At 37.6% G+C, this 27,859-nt stretch overlaps 3 protein-coding genes across 3 annotated transcripts; 1 reads left to right on the top strand and 2 right to left on the bottom strand.

The window, feature by feature from the left end:
* Nucleotides 1-534: 534 nt before the first annotated feature.
* Nucleotides 535-8,236, bottom strand: LOC136236531 (pleckstrin homology domain-containing family A member 1-like). The gene is made up of 5 exons (XM_066026710.1): nucleotides 8,123-8,236; nucleotides 1,961-2,204; nucleotides 1,721-1,757; nucleotides 1,297-1,602; nucleotides 535-793 (listed from the first exon to the last, which is right to left on the bottom strand). The coding sequence occupies exons 1-5, from the start codon at nucleotides 8,178-8,180 to the stop codon at nucleotides 686-688; spliced, it is 753 nt and encodes a 250-aa protein (XP_065882782.1). The 5' UTR covers nucleotides 8,181-8,236; the 3' UTR covers nucleotides 535-685.
* A 5,487-nt stretch (nucleotides 8,237-13,723) lies between these two features.
* LOC136236813 (large ribosomal subunit protein bL35m-like) lies at nucleotides 13,724-14,158 on the top strand. The gene has a single exon (XM_066027045.1). The coding sequence runs from the start codon at nucleotides 13,724-13,726 to the stop codon at nucleotides 14,156-14,158; it is 435 nt and encodes a 144-aa protein (XP_065883117.1).
* Nucleotides 14,159-15,030: 872 nt separating this feature from the next.
* On the bottom strand, nucleotides 15,031-19,113 carry LOC136268482 (nascent polypeptide-associated complex subunit alpha-like). Its single transcript, XM_066063838.1, has 8 exons — nucleotides 19,011-19,113; nucleotides 18,795-18,838; nucleotides 18,039-18,154; nucleotides 17,246-17,428; nucleotides 16,986-17,123; nucleotides 16,576-16,647; nucleotides 16,464-16,514; nucleotides 15,031-15,174 (listed from the first exon to the last, which is right to left on the bottom strand). Coding segments are annotated over exons 1-8 (621 nt in total). The 5' UTR covers nucleotides 19,013-19,113; the 3' UTR covers nucleotides 15,031-15,159.
* Nucleotides 19,114-27,859: the final 8,746 nt, after the last annotated feature.

Raw genomic sequence — 27,859 nt, 5'->3', positions numbered from 1 at the left:
TCAACTAATTAAATTCCTGTAATATATTCAAATCTCTATTCCAACTGTCAAGTGTTATAACTCCAACACCATTCGCCTAAATAAAACTTTAGTAGTCCACTCCTTTGATGCTATTCAAAGAATGTAAAAAATGGCAGTTTTTGCTCAACCAGCTGCAGTCACACAAAGATTACAAACAAATTCCACATTGATATAATACCATATAGCAGGACATTAGAATAACCTACCTCATCATGTATAGTTAAAACAAAGTTTGTAAAAGTTTACCATTGTGGACACTTCGAACCTTTCTTGAAATACTTTCATCAATGAATCTCCTCATATTCTGAATGCTATGGAACCTTGTGAATAACATAAAAATTTACTTGGCTGTAGATGGTCTACTATTATGTATGATTTTACTAATAAGTTAATTCTTGTTGTATAATCTGTACAGATTTATATTGTAATTATTAATAGGCAATGATTATTGTAAAGATCAGGCTTTACAGGCTCATTGAGCCTCCTTACCTGTACATCTAATACTAATACGAATACTAATTAACACCTTCATGAAAGAATCAGTCACAGAGAGGGTATATAAGTACATATGGCCAAATTTACTGCTATACACACAATAGGCTTGAGCTTAACTGTAAAAAAATGTAAGCCCTATGTTAGTAGCATCACACAGTCAATGTTCAAGTCACAATGAAATCTTCTTAGTATATTCTCCTCCACCTTCTACTACACTGCCACCAGCAAGGGCTAGTCGCTGCTTCAGTGAGAGATCTTCATCTGCTTCTAGTTGGTCCTGTGGGCAAATGTTTATTGTTCTTACATGCACATTCCTTTAAAGCAAAACATACAAATAAGATGTCATTTCAGCCTTATACTGCACCTGAAGTTGCCAATGCAAGCATTAAAATTATAACAGCCTGTATTAATGCTAGAGGGTATCCTAATACCCACTGTACTTTATATACTAAAAGATACAACTTAGTGGTACCTATTTAATAAGACCACCTCTTATAGTGGCCACCTCAAATAGTCCTATAAGTGGCATTAATTTTAACAACGTTTCACTACCTTAACCAGTTTAACTTCTAAACTGGCAAGTTAAGTTGGTTAAGATAGTGAACGGTATGTAGGTAGGTAGGTAGGTAGGTAGGTAGGTAGGTAGGTAGGTAGTGAAATAAGTATGTTAAGGTAGTGAAATACATTAATAAGGTAGTGAAATGAGTCTACAATATATACTATAATTATGTCAAGCACAATATTATTGGTTGCAACATGATTATCACACATTTCACTTACTTTGACAACATTAGCTGCCACATTTAAACCAGGAATGCCCACAGTATCAGCCACACCAGAGATCATGTCACCTCCAGCCATCTTCATCCTATCCTTCATCGACACATTAGGATCAGCATCTATCTGATTCTCTGCTACATCAGCTGCTGTAGATATAGCACCATCAAGATACTTGTTCCCAGTGCTTGGAATATGCCCTTTCCCATGTTTTATTGCAGTTTTAGTTGTACTCCGAAAAGCTTTTGAGACTACACTCTCTTGCTTTCCTTCGATATCATTTTCCCAATCTTCAGTTGGATTACCAACCTACAAGAAGATGGCCAGCAATAATATAATTTGGCCATAAAAGTAATTAAAATAATACTAAACAGAAGTAACAGAACTTCCTAGTTGTGAACCTCTGTTCCAGTTGGTATAAACTAACCTTTACAATACATTGCTGAATTAATTCCATCCATTCCCTAAAAAAGAAATCCAACATGACTTAATTTATAGTGCAGCACATTCTATAAGTGTACTATATAGTACCCTTCAAGAAAACTATACTAGAGATAAAATGGTGGAGCAATACACATGCTTGGCAATAGACCAGTTAGCAATTACAATACAGTGAATTCCATGGTCATAAATTTCTGAGCAATGCAAATGTCATACACTGACTCACTTTATATCCTTGTCATCGGAGCCATAGAAGTACCATGTTCTCTTAGGCAATGCAACTCCAAAACAAAATTTAGCATCTCCAGGCCACTTTTTTGTTGCACACTGTTCCTTTTCTCTCACTCCACGTCCCTCTGTCAAGTCTATTACCTTCTTAGGCTTGCTATTATCCTTTTTGACAGAGTAACTAAGTGAGTTCTCTCTTAGAATAAAGTATCTCTCCTTCCAGGTTACATGATATACACCTCCTGTTAACACAATTACACCATATGAATGTGTTGCTCATTATTTTAGCTAGCTAGTATGAACATATCTTCGCTCAATTGATAAAAACACAGCTTAGGTCTAGCTAATGCTGTGATATTCTGTACTGCGATGCCATGATGATGCAGTGACAACTGAGAAGTTAATCTATCAAAACCACTTGTTGTTGTAACTAAACATTCTGCTGTACCTAGCCAGAAATCAAGATGATAGCTACCATACTTAGAAAGAAACCCTTCTTCATGTGGCTGGTGGAGATGATCGTGACAAGGGCTAAACACATCTATGCTGTCTGTTGAAACACTTATGACCAGGATCACAGGTTCAATGAAGCGATCAAGGGGGCTGATTTACAGGCAATCCAGATGCTTGCAAAAGTGGCAATCAAGCACTTTTGAAAGAAAACATTTAGCAATGCAGTAGACTTTTACAGTAGATGATCAAGAATTGTGTATTTGGCCAGGTATTAAAAGTTGATTCACAGCTTATTGTCAGGGTTTTCACAAAAGCATGAGTGCAGGTGGTCATTTTCCATTATAGAAATTGAAATATGCTATACTTTAGAAATCATTGTTGAGCTACATACAGTGGCAGATCCAAGAGGGGAACAAGGGGCACGCCCCCCCCCCCCCCCCCCCTAAAAAAAAAAAAAAAAAAAAACAGTCTAGCAAAACTTTAAACAAGAGCGAGATACTCTAATAGAGCAGACAGTCAAATACTCTAATAGAACAGTCACCACGTGTAACTACTAAGAATCTTTCACAGTTGTTGAGTATATAAATATATGCCAGGAAATTGGTACCTGCAGCACTATCTCATGGGCACATTTACCTGCTAGGAATTTTTCAGATTAAGTGTATAATATGGTCCTTTGTATTGGTCATAACTGCTAGGAATTTTTCAGATTAAGTGTATAATATGGTCCTTTGTATTGGTCGTAACTGATCCCTACAACTATTGGTCAATGCATGCAGTACACTTAATAAAATAATGTATTATTTAGATAATTGTGCATAAAACTGCTCTATATCAAAAAAAATCCAGTCCTAAACATATAAAGTACCTTCTTTATAGCACAGCCCCCCCTTGCCAAACCCTGGATCATGCATTCCCTGGCATATCAACTAGATTTACCTGCTAAGCTTAATGATCCATATACAAAAATTGCCACTGCCAATTTTATGCAAATGTATAAGTATAATGGAGCAACTGCTATTTGACTGCATATGATAATACCTCTTGAAAAAGAGAAAGACTAGTTGGTAGCAATATATAAAGTCCCCATGCTCAAAGAAGCTGATCTTAATGCTATGGATAAGGTTAACAAGAGTAATAAAGAAGATAGTGACTGACTATCCTGTTAACAGTAACTAGTTCAGTAACATCAGCTCATATAGTTTTCAGGTGGAATATAATAAGAACAAGACAAGTAACTATGTAGTAGTTGAGTTTTTGTGCCAAAATTTATTTGCTTTGTGCTTCAGTAATTGCTTATAGTATATACGCGTTGAGCTGGATCCTCAAAAACATTTAAAAGCTCATGGATGCAACAACACATGATCTTGAAATTTGGCTCATTTTGCAGCACTGCTTGACCCACTAAAAATCTTTTCGTTCAAATGTCTAACGCAATATTTTCAGCCAATCAAAATTTCACCATACATTTACTATGGGGAGCCATAAAAGTACAGTGTCTATCACAGCCCTTTCCCGATCCTGTAAAGGAGCCAAATTGTACATATCTGTTGTTGATATCTTTGCCGTCACCACTACCGTAATTCGCTTTATTTTCGTGCAAAAAATTTTCGTGATAAAAATTTTCGTGTAAAAATATTTTCGTATGATTTACGTTAATGATTGCTCTATTAGAGTAGTTCGATCTTGTATAAAAATTTTCGTGCAAGAAATTTTCGTACAAATTTTGCATACGAAAATTATTTTACAACGAAAAAAAAGCAATTACGGTAATCATCTGGTTGGCAGAGAAAAAAAATCCACTTTTAATTTTTAGCTGTTTTTCAGGATCCAGCTCAACTTGTAGCTAGCAATCATTTCTTACACACTGTGTTCTCTTGTTCTTGTTGTGTTCCACCTAAGAAGTTTACAGGATTCTTTGCAAATCCCTGAAAAAGGTCAATGTACAGCCGGATTGAGTTTTAAAGGACAATGATTTTTTTGCGGATCCTTCTGCTTAGCAATTGTGACACTCTAATAGAACAGTCAAGAAAGTTTTTCATAGCTATTCCACAAAAGAGCAACTTGCATTGAATTAAGTGAATTTTATGGACTAGGTTTGATATCTAGTCTAGCTAATTAAGTTGTCAACACTGAAAGCTGGTTACTCCCTTGAAACCATAAACACTTTACTAAAGAGGATTATGGGCTTTGAAATTTAACCTGCAGCTTCTGGATAAGAAGTCATGTATACAACAGTATGCTTGTAGGGCTAAAACGAATATTCTAAATGAAAGAGAACGAATATTTTTAGTCAAGAACGAATAATAGAATATTCTATATATAGTGTAATGCTCTTATACAGTGTACATGTGTTATTTCTTATTATTTGTATTCAATTGTAAAACATCATTAAAATTTGATACAGTAGGCAGCTTTTGAAATGAAGTAAAAGTGTCTGATGATGTAGCTATGAGAGGTGTACCGATAAGGATTTTTCAGTTGTATTGATATCTGATTAATTTGTACCTAAAAGAGTTGATACTGATTATATACTGATTAAATTATTGTATATTCGTAAATCAAATAGAACTACAGGTGTAGCTACTGCATGATGTATATTCTAATGATTTGTAGCATTGAGAAAGGAGAAGTGATGTAACTTTACTATATTGCACAACTACCTATGGTGGTGTGGCCTCTATTACACAACCCAGACAATTAGGCACCGCAAATATTTTAATACATGCTCCTTTGTCCGGATTACTCCGTGTTTTGATTAGTTACCAAGATGGCTGTTATACACAGGTGATCACTTTAGTTTTCCTGTAGTGCAGATTTTTATTCTTAAAGTGCAGCTAACAGCTACTGTTCTGGGTAAGAATATTTTAACACTAATAGCAGTACTCACACACGTCGTCATATGGCTTCTCGTAACTTAGCGTTTTATAGAATAGTGTAGAGAGGCTTTCTGTTTGTTTGTAGTGAGCAAAAAGGCTTTTCATAGCTGGCCATGCAAACTAATCGATTCATAGAGCGTTTGTGCCCATTATTACTGAATATGGAAGGCATATCGGCAACCGATCTGATCACCCTCGCGATCACCAATCCGATTATCGGTGCATCTCTAGTCCAGTGTCTGATGTTGTTGAAGTTGTAGAAACTGACAAAGATTCCTCATTACTAGTGTCTGCCATCTTTACTGTAATTTCGATGTTTCGAATTCAATAATTCCTTCGAACGAAGTCGAGTCGAATACGAATTCGAATATTCGGTATATTCGTTTTAGCCCTATATGCTTGTCAGGCTGGGATGGCTCCATGAGGTGGTCCTATGACTGTTAGTATAGTGCAAAGTGATTAGACACCTACTATACTGTGACATCAATTGTTATCACTCTATGAAGTGCAAAATAATAGTCTCATAGTGTTGATTTGAGTGGGTCAGCTGCATATAAAGACCAACATATTCACCATGTAGCCACTCGCCACATTCATCACACCTAATCATGAATTGATCCCAGCCTGGCCTTCTACATAGGCACCAAAGTTTACTCCTGCCTTTCATGTCTCTGCTGGAGTCAGGTGGCTTCCACCTTCTCAAAGATGAGTGCTCCACCAGACGTCTTGACATGCAACAAGTGGCAGTAAACAAAGTGTGAAACAATCAACAAATATATACTTGTGAAATATGCTGTCCAGTGTCAAGCACAATGCAAGAACACAAGAACTTTCACCACCTTGCAGTGATTTAGTTGTGCCTGACTTTTCTATTAGAAGACTCCACTTGACTGCTACATTAGAGTATCTATCTTACAAGTCTGAAAGTTGTGGGACTTTATCCACATTCACCCCACATAATTACATTGTATACTCCCTTATATTTAAAGCTGTAACTCCCCTTTCCCTGTTATTATGGAAACATACTTAACACATAATAGCCATATTACATAATGAAATAGCTCATATAATTCTGGAGCAATCCTGCTGAGGGTGACAAGAAACTGTGAATTTTACCTTTGTCTCACTCTCGTGGGTTTTTACTACATAAAACTTCATAGAGGCATAGCTAAATACAATGAAAATTTTGTGAATGTTTCAAAAGCCATGACGTGGAAATAGCTATAAAGCCAGATAAATGAAATACAGGCAGAAATCTGTACGTATAGGAATCAACTTGGCTTAATCTTATAGCTGCACACATACTAGTGCTGTAGCATATACATTTAAACTCGCTTGTCAGCTAGGTTCTGTACATTAGCTACATGTTTAACAATTTTACTGATACAAGATCTGAACTCTTAATTAGCTAGTTCTTTATTTTATTCGAGCTCAAAAGTTCTCATCCAAAAGGTGAAAATTGAAGTGATCAAGACAAAATGCTGCCGATCAAAATTCCCAGTCATAAATGTATCAACTGGCAGCTTGAATGCAAACATGTGCTACCTCTTATCACTTCCATATAGCCAAGGACGGATCCAGGAATTTAGGCAACAGGTTTCCAAATTTTTTGCTGTATGCTGGTTGCATGCTGGTAGCATGCTTACCCAGATTAAACCTGGTAGCAAAACAGCTGAGCAGTGAAGTTTGAAGGACATCGAGGGATATGGGGGCATGCCCCCAGGAAAAAGAGAGTTTCATTCATTCTTTTAAATCTAGCTATTTTACTGTGTTGGTATAGCAACGGCATGCAGGTAAAACAGGTAACTTTAAGGATACTAAAAGTAGTTTGACTGCTGTATTGGAAAATTTCAACCTGAATTAACCTTGGTGCTTCTGCCTCGACCTTTGCAAATCAATTTTACAATGATTTTAAAACCTCACAAGTGAGTATATAATGCAATATGGCTACAAACAGTTAATGAAAATTAAAATCACTAAGTAGTTATACGTCTGCAACAAAACAAATGTCATTTAAGTGGCACTGACAATAGTTTCACTTGGTATAGCTAGCAATTTGTTCTATGATGTAATGCTAACTGGATAAAAATAAACTTGTATAGCTATGCATCAATCCATGTAAAAGGAATAGTAAATTTGAAATCATGGCCTCCTGGTAATTCCATGATTGTATAAACTAATACAGCTAGTTTGGAGTCTACTACGACTGTAGACAATCTTATACATCATTCAGTTGTACAGTCTAGAGTGTCCAATCATCTCAGTAACACCATAGATTTTAGAGGCGCTTCTAAAATCTATGGTAACACTACTGAATCATTTTTAATAACTAGGCTTGACCAGTTTTTGGAAACCGGGAAAATACTTAAGTAGCTATGATCCACCCCTCAGTAGCATGAACCGGAATTTTATCGTCAATTTTTTGCTTTGCAGGGCTCGGATCGCTTGATTTCATCATTCAGTTCATTGTCAAAGTCTCGTCGCACGTTGATAAAAACACATGCAGATGATAAAAGGTCATCCGCCCTGAAGGTGTTTCAGGTCTTGATCGTTTAACTGTAGAAAAGCCCCCACTCCATCGCTTTATTGAACTGAGTTTTTAGTGTTGGACAGACAGTACATGTGACTAGGCTATACTCCGCCGATATCCCTTCCACATTCAGTTGCAGGTAGCTAAAAACACCGCATAGTTACGTAGGTCTAATCATAGTACCGTGATACTATGCCACGTGCAGTAGTCTAATAACTGACTGTTAATCTATTGAAACCAACTAACTAAACATTCTGCTGTAGCTACTGAGCTAGACGATATAGTTATAGCTAGCTACCTTGCTTAGAAAGAAATCCTTCTTTAATAATATCTGCGGGTGGTAAAGATTCTGCCATCCTTCTACTAAGATTATAGCATCACTCTATCTTGCACTCAACTGAACAACTGTGATGAAAACAGGGTTGATGCAATTATATGTAATTTTCAACCATACATGCACCTATTGCGCATGCGCGTGTGTATACTGGCTCCCTAAATATGTATTTTTCGGTTACTGTACAGTACAGTATGGCAGGATAGAAAATGTAGTATACTGTTAGGCGACCAAGAAAAGGACAAAGCATAGATAATACACTGAGCCGCTGTGATTTAGGTAGAATTTCCTCAATAAACCAATTTTTTGAGCCAGGAATAAGAAGAGGAGAACACCAGTATAGCTAGACCATACATGCAACGAAACACACTGACAATGCTAATTGTGACAACGTGTCATTTGTAATGACACTATATATCATACAAACTAGTTATATTTGTTACTGTGCAGAGCCTCCACTGGCAGGGAGCATAAGCCACAAGAAAGTTACATACAATTTTTGTACATTAATAGACAATTGACAATATATACTGCTAATACTGAATCTAATGGACAGTAAAACACTTAATCAGTGATGTAACTAGGTACATTGTTATCCCAAGGAAGTATGTGGTTAGGAGGTGATCAAGCTCAACTAATCAACCTACTTGTGACACCATAGGCACTCGTGCACACAACACACACACACACACACACACACACACACACACACACACACACACACACACACACACACACACACACACACACACACACACACACACACACACACACCTACTCCTCTCCTCATGAGCTATAATAAATAATAATTTAATATGAGAATATTTCGTGTAAATCATTCCATAAAATTGTTATTGAAGGCATGAGTTGTCTACCATTGTGTATCATCACATCTGACAAAAGTTCAAAGTAAGATAAAAACACCTCTACTTGTTTTCTTGTGGCAACTTAGTATAAATTACTAGTTTCAGTATTCAACATGTCATGCTGTGCTTTGTTGTAATGATGTTGTTATCAATGTCATTGACTGTTGTCGGGCATTGACTGCAATACTTTATTATGAGTGTGATGTTTGTGTGTAGTCACAAGATTTGTTGTTGGCCCAAAAATCACTTGGATTTTTGCATATGACACTTTGTTGAGGTTTGGTGGTTTTTGTAGGATATACTTACATATCCTTCTAAAAAAAACACCAAACTTAAATGTTGGTAATACAACTGTACTTCTCAACCTACAGCTATGTGGCCAATTTTTATCTCACTGTTAATTGTCATCATAATAAAATAATTTTGGCTGGTGTTGAAGCAACACAGGTTGAACACAGAAGTTACAGATCCTAGGTTGTGCAGCCACTTGTATACAGCTGTACATGTGTTTGAGGATCAAGATTCTGTACTATACAAGTCCTCAGTGGCTCCCCATTATGATAGTGATTATCTATTGGTTTCTCAAATATTACAAATTCCTGATTACTCTCCTTGCTTTATAACCTCATAACTCTGGCAGTTCTACATAATTATCTACTAGCAGCATCAGTGCATGCATGGGATGGTCATTGAATTAACTATTTAAATTTATGTTGCAATGCAAAATGAACTTCAATACAGCTACTAGATGCACTCTGTTTATTTACTGAATCGCTACACCAGCAGAAAAAAGTCAAAGCATAATATTACTGTATGATATATGGATTTACGATGGCTGATGGCGACAAACTGTATGATGGGTTTAAAATACTGTCATGATGTAGATCTGGGATAATATAAGAACATAAATAGGTGGCTTGCTGTAATAAATCTTTAATAGAAAGTTCTGAAGTGAGTCCAATGGAAATGTATGTTGTCATTGATGCTGTCTGAAAAATTAAGCAGTATCTCAAAAGTCAAAAAATTTACGGCAAAAACTACTGGTAGGAAAGCAAGGGCAAACACACAATAGGCTGTGATAGAGAGGTAAATCATCTAGAACAAATTGTTTAGAAAAACTGCCAAACAATCTGTAAAACAGACAGAAGGAAAAGTTGATGAATCCATGCTTTTGCGACCACTCTTCAATGTTGATAAAACAGAACTAAACACCCACTTTCAAAAGCTTTTTGAGGACAAATTCACAGTTGATGAATAGTCACTTTTTGTCAAAATATATTTTCTGCTGATTATCGTGGTGTGTAGAACACTGTCAGTTACAACGAGTATATCAGGTGTGTGTACTAAGTGTACTATTGTAGGAGGGGAGTGTTGGACACCATGCAAGCGACATCTTGTTCGTCTGAACCGTTTTCACCATATAGGTGTATTAGAACAGTTCTTTTTTGGATAAGCAGGAGGAAACAGTGGGAGCAACATATTACTTCTGAGACAACTCATCTGATGTGAGGGTGATTCTGAGACCATCACTGAGAAGCTGGTTAGGCATCGATCGGACATTTAGTAAGGATAGAAAACTACAGGACCACTAAGAGAACATTCAAATGGTTTCCCAAGAAGCCACCACTTGGTGGGCCACAAAAGAGATGGAGAGATGTTGTGAAGGCAGACCTAGCTTAAGATGACTGAACTATTGGATATTTGGCATGCCTCAGCACTTCACAGAGATCAGTGGGGCAATCTGTATGATGAGAGCAGCTTTACCAAAAGTGCAGTGTACAGTGTGCAGCAGGATTTTCCGTAGGGAACAAGATAAAGCAAGACATAATCTACTGAAGAGAGACTGAAACCAGTGCACCAACAACAGGGTGCGCTACAGTGTACTGCTTGTGGAAGGTGGTTTAGAAGTAAGGGTGGTCTTGCTGCACATAGTTGTCATGAATATAACTCAATCAACCATAATAATTATCTCACAACCAACTTCAGCAATGGACAATAGAGTGCATTGTTCTATATGTGAAAGATCTTAAATGAAGCCTTTTTAACCAATCAGTGCATAACAAGGTTATACCCCATCAGTTCAATGGTCCCTAAAATGTGTTATTCATGCATGTACAAAACTTAAATACTTAGAAATGTCAGTTAGAGTAAACAAGCTAAATTCACTGTATCTTTTCAAAGGTATAGTTTTCAAGGTGAGATTTTTTCTTGCAGGAAGCATTGCTCGTATTTTCACCTAGTTGCTTAGTACAAATCAAGATACACAGCAACTGCAAAATTCAAGGGTGATAAATTCTATATAAGACAGCCAATTAAGCAAATACTGCATCTTTTAAAATTAGTATATATACAGCAACGTTTGTACAAATTATACCTTGCATGGTGATACAACTAAAGTTTGGCAGTAACTTTTAACTACTATGCACCATGGGACAATTGGGTTCAGCAAGGCTGAGAACACAAAACCATTGGTCAGCGTGATTTTGTTTTAGGAAAATCAACATTAGTGTGCCAATATTTAAACACTTGCATAAGAGGCCCCTCATAGGGATCCACCAGAATAATCTTAGTCTCTTAGGACTCTAAGCTTTGAAATCTTGCATACATATACTGACTTTTATCAAGAGTACCATAATATAATATTCTATTACTCTTGCTTTTCAGGAACTATTGTATAAAAATAACTATCATGAGCTAAAGAAAACTACAAAAGCTTTAGCTTTCGGTTAAAATAAGTAGCAAGCAAAAATTGCATGAACACAAAGTGTATGCACAATTTATGAAACTTTTTCCAGATTTAAAATCTTGTCATGGCCCAGAGGTAGCTTATACCTGAAATTCAATACAATTCCAGGTACTTGTGTCAGAGTATTGATACTGAATTGTGATTAACCCCCACGTACTGTATATTAGGGATTGTGGGTGTTTGCACAATGCACATTCTCAAAAAGAAATATTGCAGCATCACAATACCTTCATAGCGCCTTGGTGAAGTATAACCAAGTCTTCAGTGCAACCCAAAATGCTTTTTAAAATTTTCTATTTGATAGAATTTTCTGCTGACTGCCTGCCTGACTTACTAATGGCTTCAGACAAGCGTAACTTGCTAGATTTTTCACTGCTAGATGTTGCTTCAGCCCAACAGGCACCTTTTAGCATACAACAGTATGTGCAATACATATCATTTTGTCCTGTTTTAGTGTCCCAGTTCTTTTTGCTGACAACACTATAGTTAATTTGTGGTAACGTGATACGGTTTCCCTGCGGATGTCCAGAAATATCACGCTTATCACCATCTTTTCTGTATTAAATGACTGACTGATTGTAGACTCTCTCATGCTGTTCTTCATTTTTTTGTAGCACTGTGTAACGGACACAGCATAACTGAAAACAAAGCATAATAACCACTTCACTATCTCAGTAATAAGTTGTTGGGGTGCACATTCAGATACAAAATTAATTATCTGGTATTCTTGGCAGTACTCAGTCTTGCTTTTGAAAGTGTGGTATGTACAGGTCATCATTATGTCACAAAAAAAGTAAACAAATGAACACAAAGAAAAATTAAGGTAGGGATCAAAGCCAAACAAGGAAATATCCTTTTTGCTAAAAGCAGTCAAACATAATTAAAGTGCAGAATAAATGTCTACTAGCATATCTGCAGGTATAGGCAACCTCCCTTGTTTCCCCTAGAGCAACATTCCCTTGTTCCACAATTTTTTTTTTCATTCAATCCTTATAGTCTTAAATCTTACAGTAGGCTGGTGGGTGAAAATAAAGCTGTATAAATCACTCAACATATTACATGGCCATTGCAAGTTCAGCAATCATGATGAAACAGCAAAAATTATGACAGTCATGTATCACCAGGAATGAAATTTTGATTGTTATAGAAGTACTCACTTCAGGCATTTCCAATATCTTTTTATTACCCATATCATGCACCCCTAGTCTTTCCTTTAAGACTATTTCAGTTGATCATTGGCAATTTATTTCACTTTGGTAGCACCAACTTGAAAAAAGGATTTTAATTGCTTAAGTGCCCAGCAATCAGTTTGTCATTCTGCTTTCACCATGGGTGGTACCAGAAATTAAAACCATACCATACGGTCATGAAACAGCAATTACCAGCCCAGCCCACAATACTCCTTACTAACGGGCCTGTTTGTTGCCGAGTCCCACCTTATATAGCTACATGGCTGTTTGAAGCATACTAATAGTAAGTAGGAAATAAAACAGTAGCTGTACAAGTCTACAATATGCAGTCTCTGTGTCAAGGCGACCAAAACGTTAGAACTGGTTGTTGTACTGTCACGATCATATTGGTTAATATTTCATCTTCCAACAGCTGTGCTTCAATTAGACTCTCCGACGAGGTAAGCTCAGTAGAAAAATATCCAGAGGCGCTCGTGAACGTTGCAGCTTGAATTGTAGGTAATAATGACATCCGGGCTAGAGTGTTACGTTCAGTAGAATAGAATTGTTTTCTTACGGACTTGCTGCAGGAATTGTCTCCAAACATTTTAGCGAATCGATTCGACCTTGACTTCGAGCTGGTTCTGGCAAATCTGGCGCCGCTGTTGAAGGCCCACCTCGCTCCTCTGCACCAACTAGCCATCTCCGAGGAACACGTGCTTTAAATTCTTTAGCACAGGATCACGTGAAAATTCTTTGGTGGGTATTATTTAGAAATAAACACATGTCTTCGTTTTTTAAATTAACCCGAGACCTTCCTTTAAGACTTTGTCGGTTAAAAGTGATTAAATCAGTCGGTCCATTTGTCAACAGCAGCAGTAGTCAAGGTATTTACTGTTTCAATAATCTCCGTCTATTCAGTTGTCTTAAGCTTGAACATGCGCACCATCGTTCGTGCATCAAGAATAACCAAACATCACTAACAATTCCAGTAAGGAGTCTTGTGTATTACAGTAGACGAGGAGGCAAAAGAAAGACTGTCAAATCAGTGATACGCAGGTTTAGGAGGACTGGATCTGGAAAGTGGAAGCGGTGGCAAGCCGGTAGGACTCATCACATGACGAAGAAATCAGCCAAGAGGAAAACACGACTGAGAAGATATGTGATCTGTAACAAGCAACAAACTAAACTCTTGAATAAAATGGTTAATGGTTGGTAGATTGTGTTGGATATATGTAGTGTCTAAAATTGTATTGAAGCTCCTCAGTCAACTCGAACAAGAAATCCTGTTATGGTGAAAGGGCATTTCATGTTTGGCTCCTTTGACACATGCCTAGCTCGTGCTGGTCAGAGAACTCTCTAGAGTTAAAGCCCCTCATCATTGGTCAAGGGGTAGCCACTACCAATAGGCCTGTAGAACCATCTGCGACCAGGATCAAAGTTTTTGATCAACAAAATTATACCTTGATTACGTGATTTCACCTGAAAATGTGTCTTGATTGCTTGATAATTCAACATTTTCATATATTCTCATTTTGTTTTCAAGCTAGCTCAATCACCACTTTGTATCACGTCTTTGATCACTCCAAGATTCGACTTCAATCCCGGTTGCAGAGTTCTACAGGACTACTGGTAGTGACTACCCCTTATTGGTGGCTGGACACAGCAATTAATAAAGTTGTATCAAGTCATGTGAATTACATGACCACTCACACGTTTAGACTCCCAGTATTAACAGGTATTCATTGTCTTGTGGAGATAGCACTCGTGTTATCCTGTAGCATGCACCAGAATCTCCAAAATCATGGGTATAATGCTTTTCCAGGTTACCTTTACCTCGTGGAAGCAGTCATCAACTAAGCAGGTTTTTGTACATGTGCATCTGTACTTGAAATTAGAGGTGTGCCGTGGCTTAATTGTTCGAGGTCAATGTCAATAATGGTTGTTACATAAAACTGTGCACTTCCAACAGTGAAATGAGCAAGAACAGAATACATCACAACCAACTTTTATCTGGGCACCCAAGATCCACATTTTATAGTGTCCTTTCCAATGGTAGGGACTGATTCAAAATGTCACCATACATAACAATTTACCATTGCACCAATTATTATCTGAATTTCACTACATGGTAGAAAATTTTTTACAGAGTACGACGATGTAGTGTGTGTGTTTGTGTTGTGTTTGTTGTGACAATTCTGTTATTAATATTAGTCGATGCTACATTGTCAGCTCCTGAAAAGAAATAAACAGTTAATAGAAAGATGATCACAAAAATACAAGTTATCTTCAGCATTTTAAAGAACCAAGATCCATTCTAAACCCATAATCACAACCATTAGAGTGCTCCAAATAGGGTCAACAAAATTTTCAGGATGAAAAACTTCTGCTCTGAAGATAACTTTCACAGTGGCAACATGCCATATTTTGCATCACATAGCATGCATGATTACTTAACGAGAAATTCACAAGTATTAATTCCTGCCAATTAACCCTTAAACCCACATAGGCCAGAAAACTGGCCCAAATACGCGTGCCTTACACAAAGCGCCGTAACTTTCAAAGCACCTATTCTATGGCTACGCAATTTACATCATTCTACTTGTGATTTAACATGGATTGAAATGATACCAAGGGTTTTTCCCTAATGCTAAACAGTGAGGCCAAAACTAGCCACGTAAACAACTTTTTGGCAAGGAAACACGCAAACCCTTTACATACCTTTATAAAACAATCCATAACTCAATGATGGTTGATTCTATCAACTTGCAACAAGTTCTGTTTGTTTCGCCATAAAATTTTCTATCAGGCCCATATGACTCGCGTGAGTAAACCCACCATCGAAATTAAAGATGTGGCAAGAATTTAGAAACACTGAGAAGCAACTAGCTGTTGTTCATCGCTTCTTAACAAGCAAGCCGCTGTAGTTAGTGTTCATTTAACCTTATCCAAGTAACCCAGTGAACAGACTTTTGGACGTGTTGTAATATAGGCTATAAGAATTAATTATCCCACCTAACATCACCATGCATGCCCATATTGTGTAAACACGCATCTCCAAAAGTTCTTTGCAGGTTTAAGGGTTGACTATAGTAACTGTGTGGCTTAAAACAGACACTATAGTATGACGTATTGCTTCATGTAAGTGGACAAACAAATATGGCGCTTGGAATCAGTATTGCTCATGAAGCGATTTTGTTACATTCATGAAAAGTATGCATGTCCGAGGGCTACAATGCATTAAATTCACAGCAGTGTCAAACCGTTATGGGTATGTATATACATGCTTCGCCATTGTGCATGGCAGTAGCCAAGTGCCATCCAGTGACTCTATCCCATGTAGATTGTTGAGATCACATTACATTGTAAAATAATAACTATCACTTTACAAAGCATTATAGATGCATAAACTAATTTTTAAGCAAAAGGAACCTGTGAACCAAACTGCTAGTATTTACAATAACATCATGGAATTAGATACATGAGTAGCCAGACTGTCCACATACAACATACTACCAACTTACCATAATTGCATTGACAATATCATTTTTATTATTCTTCAATGCTTTTATCGCCTGTAAGAAGAACAGGAGAAAGGTACACTCTGTGGTTGGTAACTAGTAGGTTGCTCCTCACCTTTGCCTTGCTGACATTAGCTTGTTGCATCACTAACTCAATATCTTTAGGCTCCACATCAGTGTCATCAATCTATAACATACAAACCACCATAACACTACCATACTACAGATGAAGCATGTGAGTTTTGTTTTAGTATTGCAAGCATATTCAATGCCTTAAGTTTCCAACACTGATATTTCCCATGACGAAGTCACAAACAATTGCATATTATTCTACAGATTAATTTTTGAAACCACATGTAGCAAAGATGATGAGATTTTTAAGATGCCGTCAGCTTTCATATCAGAGAACAGACTTTGGTGCACTCTCACTCACACACGCTTGGTTCTACTGTACACAATTCTGTGCAGGTACAACCATAAGAGTAGATAGGTAATTCACAAAAAGATGCATACTAATCACATCACCTCTTCATCCTCTTCCTCATCTTCTTCGTCAATTTGTGCAGTCGTCTCCTGTTCAGGTTCCTTTGGTCGACCATTGTTCTCTTGACTGGTCAACTTTTCAGCCGCCCTGATCTGTGCCTGAGAACTTGGGTCTTCAATCTATGTAATTTACAAATAACAGACTCAGTGTAAAACTACTTCAGTATGTTATGTGCAATGTACATAGTGTGTGTGTGTGCGTGCGTGCACGCGCAATGTGTGTGTACCACAACATAATTCACCTTGGCCTCTCCAAACACAATGTACGTGTCTGAGGCAGGACTTTTGAACACTTCTGGTTTAGCTATGACAAATAAGATGTTCTTTGATTTTCTGATGGTGACTCGATTAATGCCCATAATTTGTTTCAGCCCCAGCTTCAATATGGCTCTCCGAGACTTCTTCTCTGACCGACTTTGTTTACCCTGCAAGACAGGCAACCAGTATCAACCTCATCACTACATCATTCACTACAGATGTTGAAAGTGTTACACTAGTAACTTTCAACATTTAGTTGTAGTGGATACCAGCATGTGCACAACACCATGTTCCATTAAATCAATTATATACCCACATATGTGAACACACGTACAGCTGCACTTGTCAAATTTTTTTTTTCATTACCTCTTGAGGCACCACACATAATTATCAAGCCCTAATGTCTACATAAATATTAAAGTCTTTGAAGGATTTGTAAGCCTGGCACCATTGTTAATAATCATGCATGGCTATTAACACAGTAGAGACTAGCAGTGTGACAAAAAAAATTTAATGGAACGATTACATATGGACCATCATATCAAATTTTGCTATTGACCATATAACCAACATTTTGCAATGAAGTTGCAGCTTTCACAGTTCGGCACTGTGCAATATGGCCACTTATAATTAAAGGATAATCCTGTTTCCCAACTGGTTCTATGCAATTGTTGAACAGTTACAGATTTGTAAATATCAAATCGATAGCAATTATTTGTATCAATGTCTATCAAACAGCACTAATAGAGGAACATATTTAAAAAACAAAAGAAATACCTTGCTATCTCCACCAGCGTCCGCTCCTGTGAGATCCTGAGTGTCATCCTTCATATCATCAGCTTCATTGAAGTCGTCATCATCATCACTGCTTTCCTGCTCTCCACTGGCTGAGGCTACCAGAGGTATGTTATTTTATGTTAAATAAAGTACACCATACGATATAGACTACTTGTTGTTTTTTTGAGCTACCTGAATATTCTATAACAGAATTTAATTCTCCACACTGGCTGACTGGAAAATCTCAAGACAAGCCCATGCATTTAAACCCACCACCTTGTAGTAATGCGCCTATCAATGTAATGCCCAACTACCAGATACAGACTGAGGGTGGGAGAATTGATCACCAAATTTCCCTGACATGGTGGGGTTTGTCTTCACTAAAAAATTTTTGCTGAAGCAAAGACATGTGCCTTTAGATAAAAGAGTTTCTCAGATGCTAGCTAGCTAGCTATTAGAATCCACTCAAACTCACTCACAACCTGAATCTCTCAACCAATGCCTGAACGTAGCGCTACATAATCACACAAATCCCCTCCTAGCCCCACTATCCCTGGGATCAATACTTCCGCAGTAGGTGGGGAATAGTAATTTTCTGTGATGCAAATCTCACCTCAGCCCGTATCCCCAGTAGTCGGGGATTATATTGATAGGTGAATAAAGGCTAAGTTATAGCACACATACACTCTAGCTTAAACTGTGCACTATTATTGCGATATGATTAAGAAACGGCACACATCTAACAAGGTCAATCACCTTCGATCTCCTCAAGAGTTGGTTCTTCTGCACTCGTCTTGGGCCTATGGATATTAGGAACCACTTATATACGCACGATATTACACATAAAACACGCTATGTATTTGTTACGGTGTGTTGAAATTACTACGTTGACCAATCAGAGTAGTTATGACTTTATGTACAGAAACTAGCCAATACATGCTAAATTGGTTATGGGACTAATAAACTACTCACATTTTTGCTGATTGCTGCTGTTCCAGATGGATTCTCAATTGTCTCGGATCACGAGAATATAGTGCGCGTAATTAAGAGGAAGAACATCCACACGCGCATGCGTATAAATAATCGTTATAAGGTGAGGCTTTTCGTGTGCAGCAATTCCGGGCATCTGAGCGATCGTTAAGTAATTGTTCGATGCATATATGACGGTGAAATTTTTGTGTGCCATAGGATACTGGAGGCTAGGAACGTGCACTCCCTCCTTTTACAAGCGGCAAGAAAATAAAAACGCAAACTGCAAGTAGATTAACGGCTGGCTGGAGAGCAGCGTGGTCTTCCTTGCAATCAGTAGAAATAGCTCTCAATGAAAACGATGTGTTCTGCAAACTATGGTCTATGGCTGGTGCGGTTGGAATCCATCAAAATTGTGCCAGTATATTGGCAGTCAGGGGCGGTGGAGTAGGCCAAAGAGTGAGGGGACCAGGCACTGTAAGTTGAAGACCAAAAAAAGAAAAAGAAAAGGTCACAGCCTGCTGACAATAGCTGCTCTCCACCAATTACATCTCCTTATTACGTAGCTAAGTAATTTGCTACACTGCTTCTCTGAATACTGCATGTGACTGCTCTATTAGAGTATCCAGATCCTGACTGTTCTATTAGAGTATCTTGATCTTTTCTTGTAAACAGTGCCCCCCCGGCTCCACCGCCCATGTATTGGCTAATAGTATACACTGTGCCGGGTCATCCAAACACTCTAATGCAGCACCCGCCTGTTTGATTCTGGCTCGGTGATGGTACAGATATATGTACAAGTGGTTTTCCTCTTGCAATCACAATTTCAAAGCTGTTCAAATGCTGGGGTTCTGAAGAACCTTCTTGGAAAATAGGTCCACAATAATATTAATTAATCATTAATTATTACTGTGCAGACCTCACATGCAAGGGGCATATATGAACAAAGTGATTACATTACAAAAATTATCAGAGCAGTCCTGTTATCCTTTGCTTAAATTGGCTGCAAGAGATCAGAAATATTTACATCATCATTTTATAGACAGTTCCGTAACTTGATACTACTTGGAAAAAAGATATGAGTAAGCAATTTCAGCACAATATTGAATAAAATTTTGCGGTGATTGCATAAAATGTCACCAACTTCAGCCCTTATAGCATTTATTTTCAGAAAAAAGCCCATCCTGACTTATTCTGATAGACTGAAATTCTTAAATTTGTCCAGATTTGTAATATAGAGGTTGAGGATGGACATGATTATGACAACAAAGTGCAGTTTCAATACCATATATAGAAGAGCTTTTTCAATATACGTAGCACCGCCTGTACAAGATTAAACTAAGTTAATGAAACTCCATCTTTAGCAAAGAACTTCAACAAAAAAATGCACTATTAAAATATATTCATATCCCTCTATAGCTAACTATAGCTACTTGGTTTCTTGGACGTGTTGCATGCTGCAAAGAATTTAGCACCCCACTTAGAATCTGCCCCATGGTCCAATCCATGCAATATATACTCTAATTAAACAGTCAGCACTACAATTAGTTTAATTTTAAAGTAGAAGAGACAACAGTGGCAATGGTCAATTAGTTAATATGTACTACAGTGTTTAGTCACAAACACTTTGGGGTAGGTAAATCAATTGTTTTTTTACCTGTTCAAGAATGAGTCATAATGATAAATTCTATTAAACATTTGCAGCTTAACCATTCATTTTATGGAGACTGTGTCAGCCCATAGCAGGTTGGGTGTGTCACTATATAGATGGCCCAAGGCTATCGCCCATCACCATATACAACATAGCAGGCTGTTTAGCTATTAAACAATTCATTTAGTCCGTTTGAAGATAACTTTTTGGTGGCAATGAGTGACCTACATTAATTATGAACTACAATACATACGTGCATACTTGACATAAGGTTAGTTTTTATCTTGACATCGGACGGTTTACACAGAAGGCTTATTAAGGCTTAATCCTGTAGGTGATCACCAAAGTCTTAAGTGATGTGCTTTCATTCAAATTGTTCCCTAACTTTGCACTATAGTACAGTACATGATCCCTAGGCCAAATTACAGTGTGCATGGCTTAAGGTATCATATTATAGCATGCATTGTGTGTGTGTTCAAATTCCAGGTTTCACAGCCCTCCTGTGTCCTCAGTGCCTAGGAGGATGTGCCTGCAAAGGACTCCCAGTACTGGTTCACTGGGCAGCAATAGCTGTGTTTCGCATGAATGCCAGAGGCTTTGCTTGTGCATGTGTGTGTACATGCGTGTGGGTGTGGGTGTGTGCATGCATGTGTGTGTGCGACTGTGTGTGCATGCATGCGTGCGTGTGCGTGTGTGTGTGTGTGTGTGTGTGTGTGTGTACATTTTAAGCACACTTTAATTTAGTGGTAACTTTTTACAAGTAAGGATTGCCTTCCTTTAGCACATTACCACAATTCTAATCAGTGCTCGTATCCACATCAACTGTCTGTAAACACAACAGAGATGGAAATGTCCATTTTCTAAACAAATTTAGTGGCTGATAGCAGAGTGTTTCCAGACATCAGAAACTGCTATCACAAATCTCTATACACCATATTCTGCATGTATAGGTATGCATGGTTGGGTGAGAACATGAAATAGGTTGTGCAGGAATGCAGAGTACAGCTTTGCCTGAGTAACTGTTGTTTACAAAATTCAGTAAATAAAATAGTGATATCAACAATGATCAGGTTGAAGAAAATATTTTTTGAACCAATGGTCCATCCCACTAATTTAGTTTTGAGTCACAATAATGGAGTGTAGAGCCTAGACGTCCTGTTCTAGTATAGCTAGAATGACTTGCAGTTAATGTCATTCATGACAATGTAATTAGCTATTGGTAATTTTGTTATGAAAAATGATCAACTACATGTAGTACATACATGAATTCAAATTCCCGGTGGTATTATAATGGTTGGAACGCTGAAACCCTTTATACAATGTGCTAGTAGGAAGTAAAATTCTAGGCAAGTGTGACTGTATTTAAGCAATGGCAACTGAATTATGAAAGAGCAAATAAAATCATATGCTAAATTAAAAACTGCACAGTAGAACAGTTGACTGCTCTAAAAGAACATCTTATAGGTGTAGCAACAGGGGGGAGGCTTTGGGGCTCTCTCCCTACTCTTATTTTAGAGGGGGCTTATAGACCCTACACTTTCAGATATACGTTAATAGAGCAGTCACATACTCTAATAGAATAGTCGATACACTAAATCAACAGTCAAATGCAACAGTCAAATACTCTAATAGAGCAGTCATGCACTACATAAAGCAATTTTTAACCAATATTCAAATTCAAAAGGCTAAAATTCCTGTGGGGGGACATGCCTCCATACTCCCTAGAAAGCACCTATTTTGCATACTGAGTGAGCTTTAAGATTGTACAAACTGTATCAACCAGTAAGGCAGTAACCACCCCTCACTTTAAATTTTGTAAATTTTGTTGCTATGCCTCTAAAGAACATCCAACAAGATTTCCATAATGCACTGATAAACCATAGGTGGATCTGAGGGGGCCAAGGGCTCCCCCCCAACCCCTCTCTTGCCCCCCTTAAACTTACAGGACTGTATTGGCATCAGAAACAGGAATCATGCATTCACACTGTATTCAAAAGTACAGAAAGCCAACAGACAAATAGAAGACAACAGTTATAAATGCACTTTACAATTATAAACTGTACACTGTGAAAAAATAAGACAAGAACTTTTGTGCTTAAGATTGAGATACTCTAATAGAGCAGCCACTACTCTAATAGAACAGTCACAATTCTAATGTCATTAACTGACAATTTTTGTAAATTATTACAATGCTACCTTAAAGTTATGTTTAGCATGCTTTACCATCAAACAGATTTATTTAACCAATTTTATATGCTTTGCAAATCATGCATTTTGTGTAGCTAAATAGCTATGAAAATACTCCCAAATTCAAACCTAGGAGATCTAATTTTAAAATTTTTCTCAGAAGATATCCAACTAGAGTCTTAGAAAGTGTATACCCTTCATTCATCCAGCTATACCAGACAAAGTTATGTAAATGAATATAACTTGTGTACTAGAGTTCCATTCTTCTCCTATTAGTGTATTTTATGCTATAAATTCTTGCCCCCCCCCCCCCCCCCCCCCCTCAGCTCCCTTCCAAGCAGTGTCTCCTAGATCTACCTATATGTGATAAACCATAAGAAACCTATACTTCTGCACTGTTGGATCACTATGCCAAAAATCCTGCAATACCAAGGTTGAAGATCTATACCATATCATGCACTGATCTATTAAAATTCTGTATCGTTGAGTAGCTTAATATTATGTGTGTAGTATACAGTTGGCTCCAGTTCAACTCATTAAGTCAGCTTTCAATTTATCCAGCATCAGCCACTGCAAAAGTTTTTAAGAGCTTCACCATAAGCTGCTATAGCAGCATACTGAGGTGAAAGCTAAAAATCTTGCTAAAATCTTGGGGAATAGCTATAGCTATAGCTATAGCTATATAGCTGATTGACATTGTTAGTTTTTCCATGTTTTTAGCATCTGAATTTTAGACATTAGTGATGGTGCACCACTGTTAATAACAGGGAAACTGATAAGGATTGTTTAACAAAACTGATTTGCATTGTTAGCTACATTTTAAGCACTAGACAAGTGAAACTGAGAATGAATCAGTGAGAGGTGGGGTCAAAACACTGAAAATAGAATCGTCAACTATGTGCTCATATAGCCAGAAAACCATGCACCGTGTTAAATTACTTTGAATATCAACATTGAGAAAACACACATGCATTCAAAGTACATACTGAAACATCCATCAAAATTCCCTCAGATTTAATCACAGGAGTTGTTCAATTAGACTCTTAGCCTGGGGAGGGGAAATGTGTGTTTCAAGCGTTACAACCCTGACCACGTGAGGAAAGAATCACTTGTGTGTCTTAATTGTCTCCTCCTGAAGTCTGTCCACCCCTAAAAATGTTCCTAGTGTATAGTAGGTTGGCCTATGGTGGTAACTAACTAGCCTATGGTGGTAGCCTATTATTATTATTATTGTTTACTGTGCAAAACCTCTTACAAAGAGAATAATACAAGCACATAATGAATCAACAAAATTAATTATGTGATTAATTGATGTTCAGCTATAGCCTTGCTTTAAATTGGTCTAAACTTGAACAGGTGATGAGGTCGCTGGGTAAATTATTCCAGATCTTTATACTTGAAGGGAAGAATGAGTTAAGGTATGAGTTTACTCTTGTGTTTGGCTCATTGAATGACCTCTTAGAGAGTAGTTAGATGGAGCTGGTATGAGTATGGTATGAGTCGGTATATCTATTAATTAGTGCATGATCTCGACAAACATTGTGATCGCTTTCAACTGGTTTCTGCAGTGAACCAGAGGTGGCCAATTCAAATTTTGCAACATATTTGTGACACTTACATATGAAGAATAATTATTGTACACAAACCTCGCACACCATCTTTGAACTGATTCAATAGCTAAGATGTCCTTTTGTGTATAAGGGTCCCAGACCACACAGGCGTACTCTAGGATTGGTTTAATAAGTGACTTATAACAACTCACTTTGACCGAGATTGGGCAGCTATGAAGGTTACGTTGCCTATGGTGGTATGCACAATGATCCATGATTAAAACATTAGGACATCTTATGTACATTTAGCTGAACTATATGCAGAGAACACATGCTGTAGTAAGCCACTGAACTTCTGTTTAGTATCAGTGAAAACCTCTCAAGTCCTGTAACACCAACTTTAGCATGATTATATTGCTACAGTGAAACCCAGTCTATTCCAGTCATCACAGGGACAAAATTTTCTGACTTCATTAAGGAGGTGGTGGCATTATTCAGGTCACTTTGTACACAGTTGGCACATGTGGGGATTTTTATAATGGCCATGCAGTTTAGACAGGTGGCCTCTTTATGCAGTGAACAGGTTTTACTGTACTACTGAGCCCGACTGAGACACTTACATTACCGAGTACATTACAAATTTATCCTAACTATCTAACCACACCAGCTAGTCGGCGCCATCCCCTTTGTCCATATAAATTAGTGCATAATTTTGCTCACAGGGCTCCATCAGTACTTTGGTTATTGAGTGGACCCCCTGTTACAATTACAATAGTAACGTGATTCTGTTACCGGATATCATAAAATACAAGCAGGATGATCATATTCTGTAGTCACACCTCGAGTCACACCCATACGAAGCTTTGAAGGTTATGGTTACCTACTCAAATCATGGAACCAGTGCAACAAGGTGGAGAGAGGATGGACTTAAGGGTGGACAAATTGCTAACTCTTCCAACAGAGTTGATACTTTACATTGTTTCATTCCTGCCGTTTGCCCGTGACAGAGTTAAACTGTGTTACGTTTCTCGTAAGCTGCGAAGCGTCATCGAGACGCCATCACTATGGCGAGAATTTGAATGGCCCTATTATGATGATCGAGAGGAACGTTGTTTAAATAACCTGTTGAAGACGTGTGGAAAGTACATCCAACGTTTAACAGCTCCTGATCACGTGATTCCCTCTAGGTTAATAGAGATGTTACAATATTGCAGTGCTGTGACATGCCTTAGTTTATCAGTAGGAACAAAGTTCACTCCTGAACAACTAAGAAGAGCTGTAGAACACATGAAACAGCTACAAATGCTGAACGTCCTTTGGGAGGGTGAAGACATTAAGCCATTACTATTGACTGGTGCAAATCTGAAGAAACTTACAGTATATGTGAGTGGAAATAAGGCACCATTAGATCAATGGATGCACCAGTGGGTGAAGAGTAAATTTATACCAAGGAATGTAAACTTTGTCACAGAGGTGTTCCCGCATTTTATGATAGAGCAGGTTAAAAAATGGTTTAGGCGTAACTCAAGATGTCCAGCAGGTCACAGTGCTGTTGTTAAATTTTATAAATCTCTAAAAGTACCACTAGATGTGTTTCCTCCTGTTCCTATGTTCCAGTTAGATTTTGGTCCAACAGCTACCCTTCCATTCATTAGAACTAACAATGTTGCAGAAGATTTAGAAGAAAATTTAGTGTTAGTAACCAAAACTACTGGCAATAACAAACCAGTGGCGTGCAAAGCTATAGTGATGGCAAATAGTTTGTTTTCTGGTAAAGCCACTTATTCTCAGTTTCACTGTAACATATCTGATCTGAAGTTTGTAACATATTTTGATGCTGTTTACTGTCGTAAATTTTATTCCAGTCATCTTGAACAAGTAGCCACTGCTTTTCCCAATCTTCAACAGCTCAGCCTTCAAGGAAGTGACAGTTTGAAGAGTCTACAAGGACTGCGCTGCATTGCTCATAACTGTGAGAAATTACAAGGACTAAACTTGTTAAATGTGTCAGTTAATACTGTGGAGAATCGCTTACAATTGTGGAAAATACTAAGTGAGATGAAATTGACTTGTCTTATGATGGACTTGTGTATGATAAAACCTCCCACAGGTGATGACAATTATGAACAAACTCTTGCTCCTTTTTTTTCAAAAATTTGTATGGCTAAAAGTGCTAACAGTTGCTGCCGATACTTATTATTGTAAAAGTTGTCAAAATTTAACCAACGAGAAATTTTCAATGCTGTCTTACTTTCCAGTTCTCACATATTGTAAGATAATCGAACTCTCTTATCATGATTTGATTGTAAAGCATGTTACCAACTGTGAGAAACTGGAGTATTTGTATATATCACTTAGGGGACCGAGTGTGCTTTCTCTGGCTCCCAGTTGTAAGCTACGACAGTTATGTGTTTTCTCAAAATCTATGGTTGTTACAGACAGATTTATGGAAGCTGTGTCAGCTCATGGTGGACTAGAACATGTTGTGTTTGTAGTAAACTCAATGACTATTGATGGTATTGCTACCCTTGTGAAGAATTCTCCTATTTTGATTACTTGTCGAATTATCTATTTTTGTCGAATTATCTATTTTTGTCGAATTATCTATTACTTGTCTATTTTGATTACTTATCTCAGCCTCGGACTGCTCATCATTCATTGCTTCAGACAATGAATGATGAGCAGTCCGAGGCTGAGATACCAAATTTGGAGGTGCTCAATTCAACACTGAAGAAGAGATATTCTACAAGAAAACTGTTCACTACTGCTGGAAGCTACCAAATTGAACATGTTGACAAACCTGGTTTGTTGCAAGGCACTGAATTTGATTCTATGTTGTGGACAATCTGGCATCATTACAGTCCTTCATATTGGTGTGGGACGTGTTAAATGTGTGTGTAAACTATGTACCATACCTTGCATGCTCTTACTTACAGTTAATGCTATTGCCATCACTTTTTACTTGAATGTATTCTAAAAGGTTGAGAGTGTTGAAACTTGAGAGATGCTTTATGAATTGGCTATGTAAAAAAAAATTAAAAATCAGTACTTTGTAGCTACCCACAGAATGAAAGCTAGGTAATAAATATAGTCACCATTGGGTCTGGGATTATTTCTGTATTTAACAGTTTAGTGTCATGATTCTGACTCCCTATATTTACAGGGTTAATCTTCTCATGGGTGAGATAATATTTGTATTTTCACTTTTGATGGTACACATGTCCACTAGTATAGGTGACCTCCCTTGTTTCACTACTTTTATGCTTATGATCCCTAATCAAACTAGTACTTGTTTGTTTACTATTTTGTAGCATCATTATGACTGGAGAACCCTGTCCCATATATATTACATCAAATGAAAGAATAGCCCCAGTGTTTCATCTGAAAGTGCACCCTAGCTATTATTACATGAAGTGGCCATTACGCTTCATTTTCAGTTATGGTCAGAGCATTGCCCTTCCCTG

The sequence above is a fragment of the Dysidea avara genome, chromosome 10 (genome assembly GCF_963678975.1).
Source record: "Dysidea avara chromosome 10, odDysAvar1.4, whole genome shotgun sequence".
NCBI lineage: Eukaryota > Metazoa > Porifera > Demospongiae > Dictyoceratida > Dysideidae > Dysidea > Dysidea avara.
Note: the sequence above shows the minus strand (reverse complement) of the source record. Positions and strands in the feature narration are given on the sequence as shown.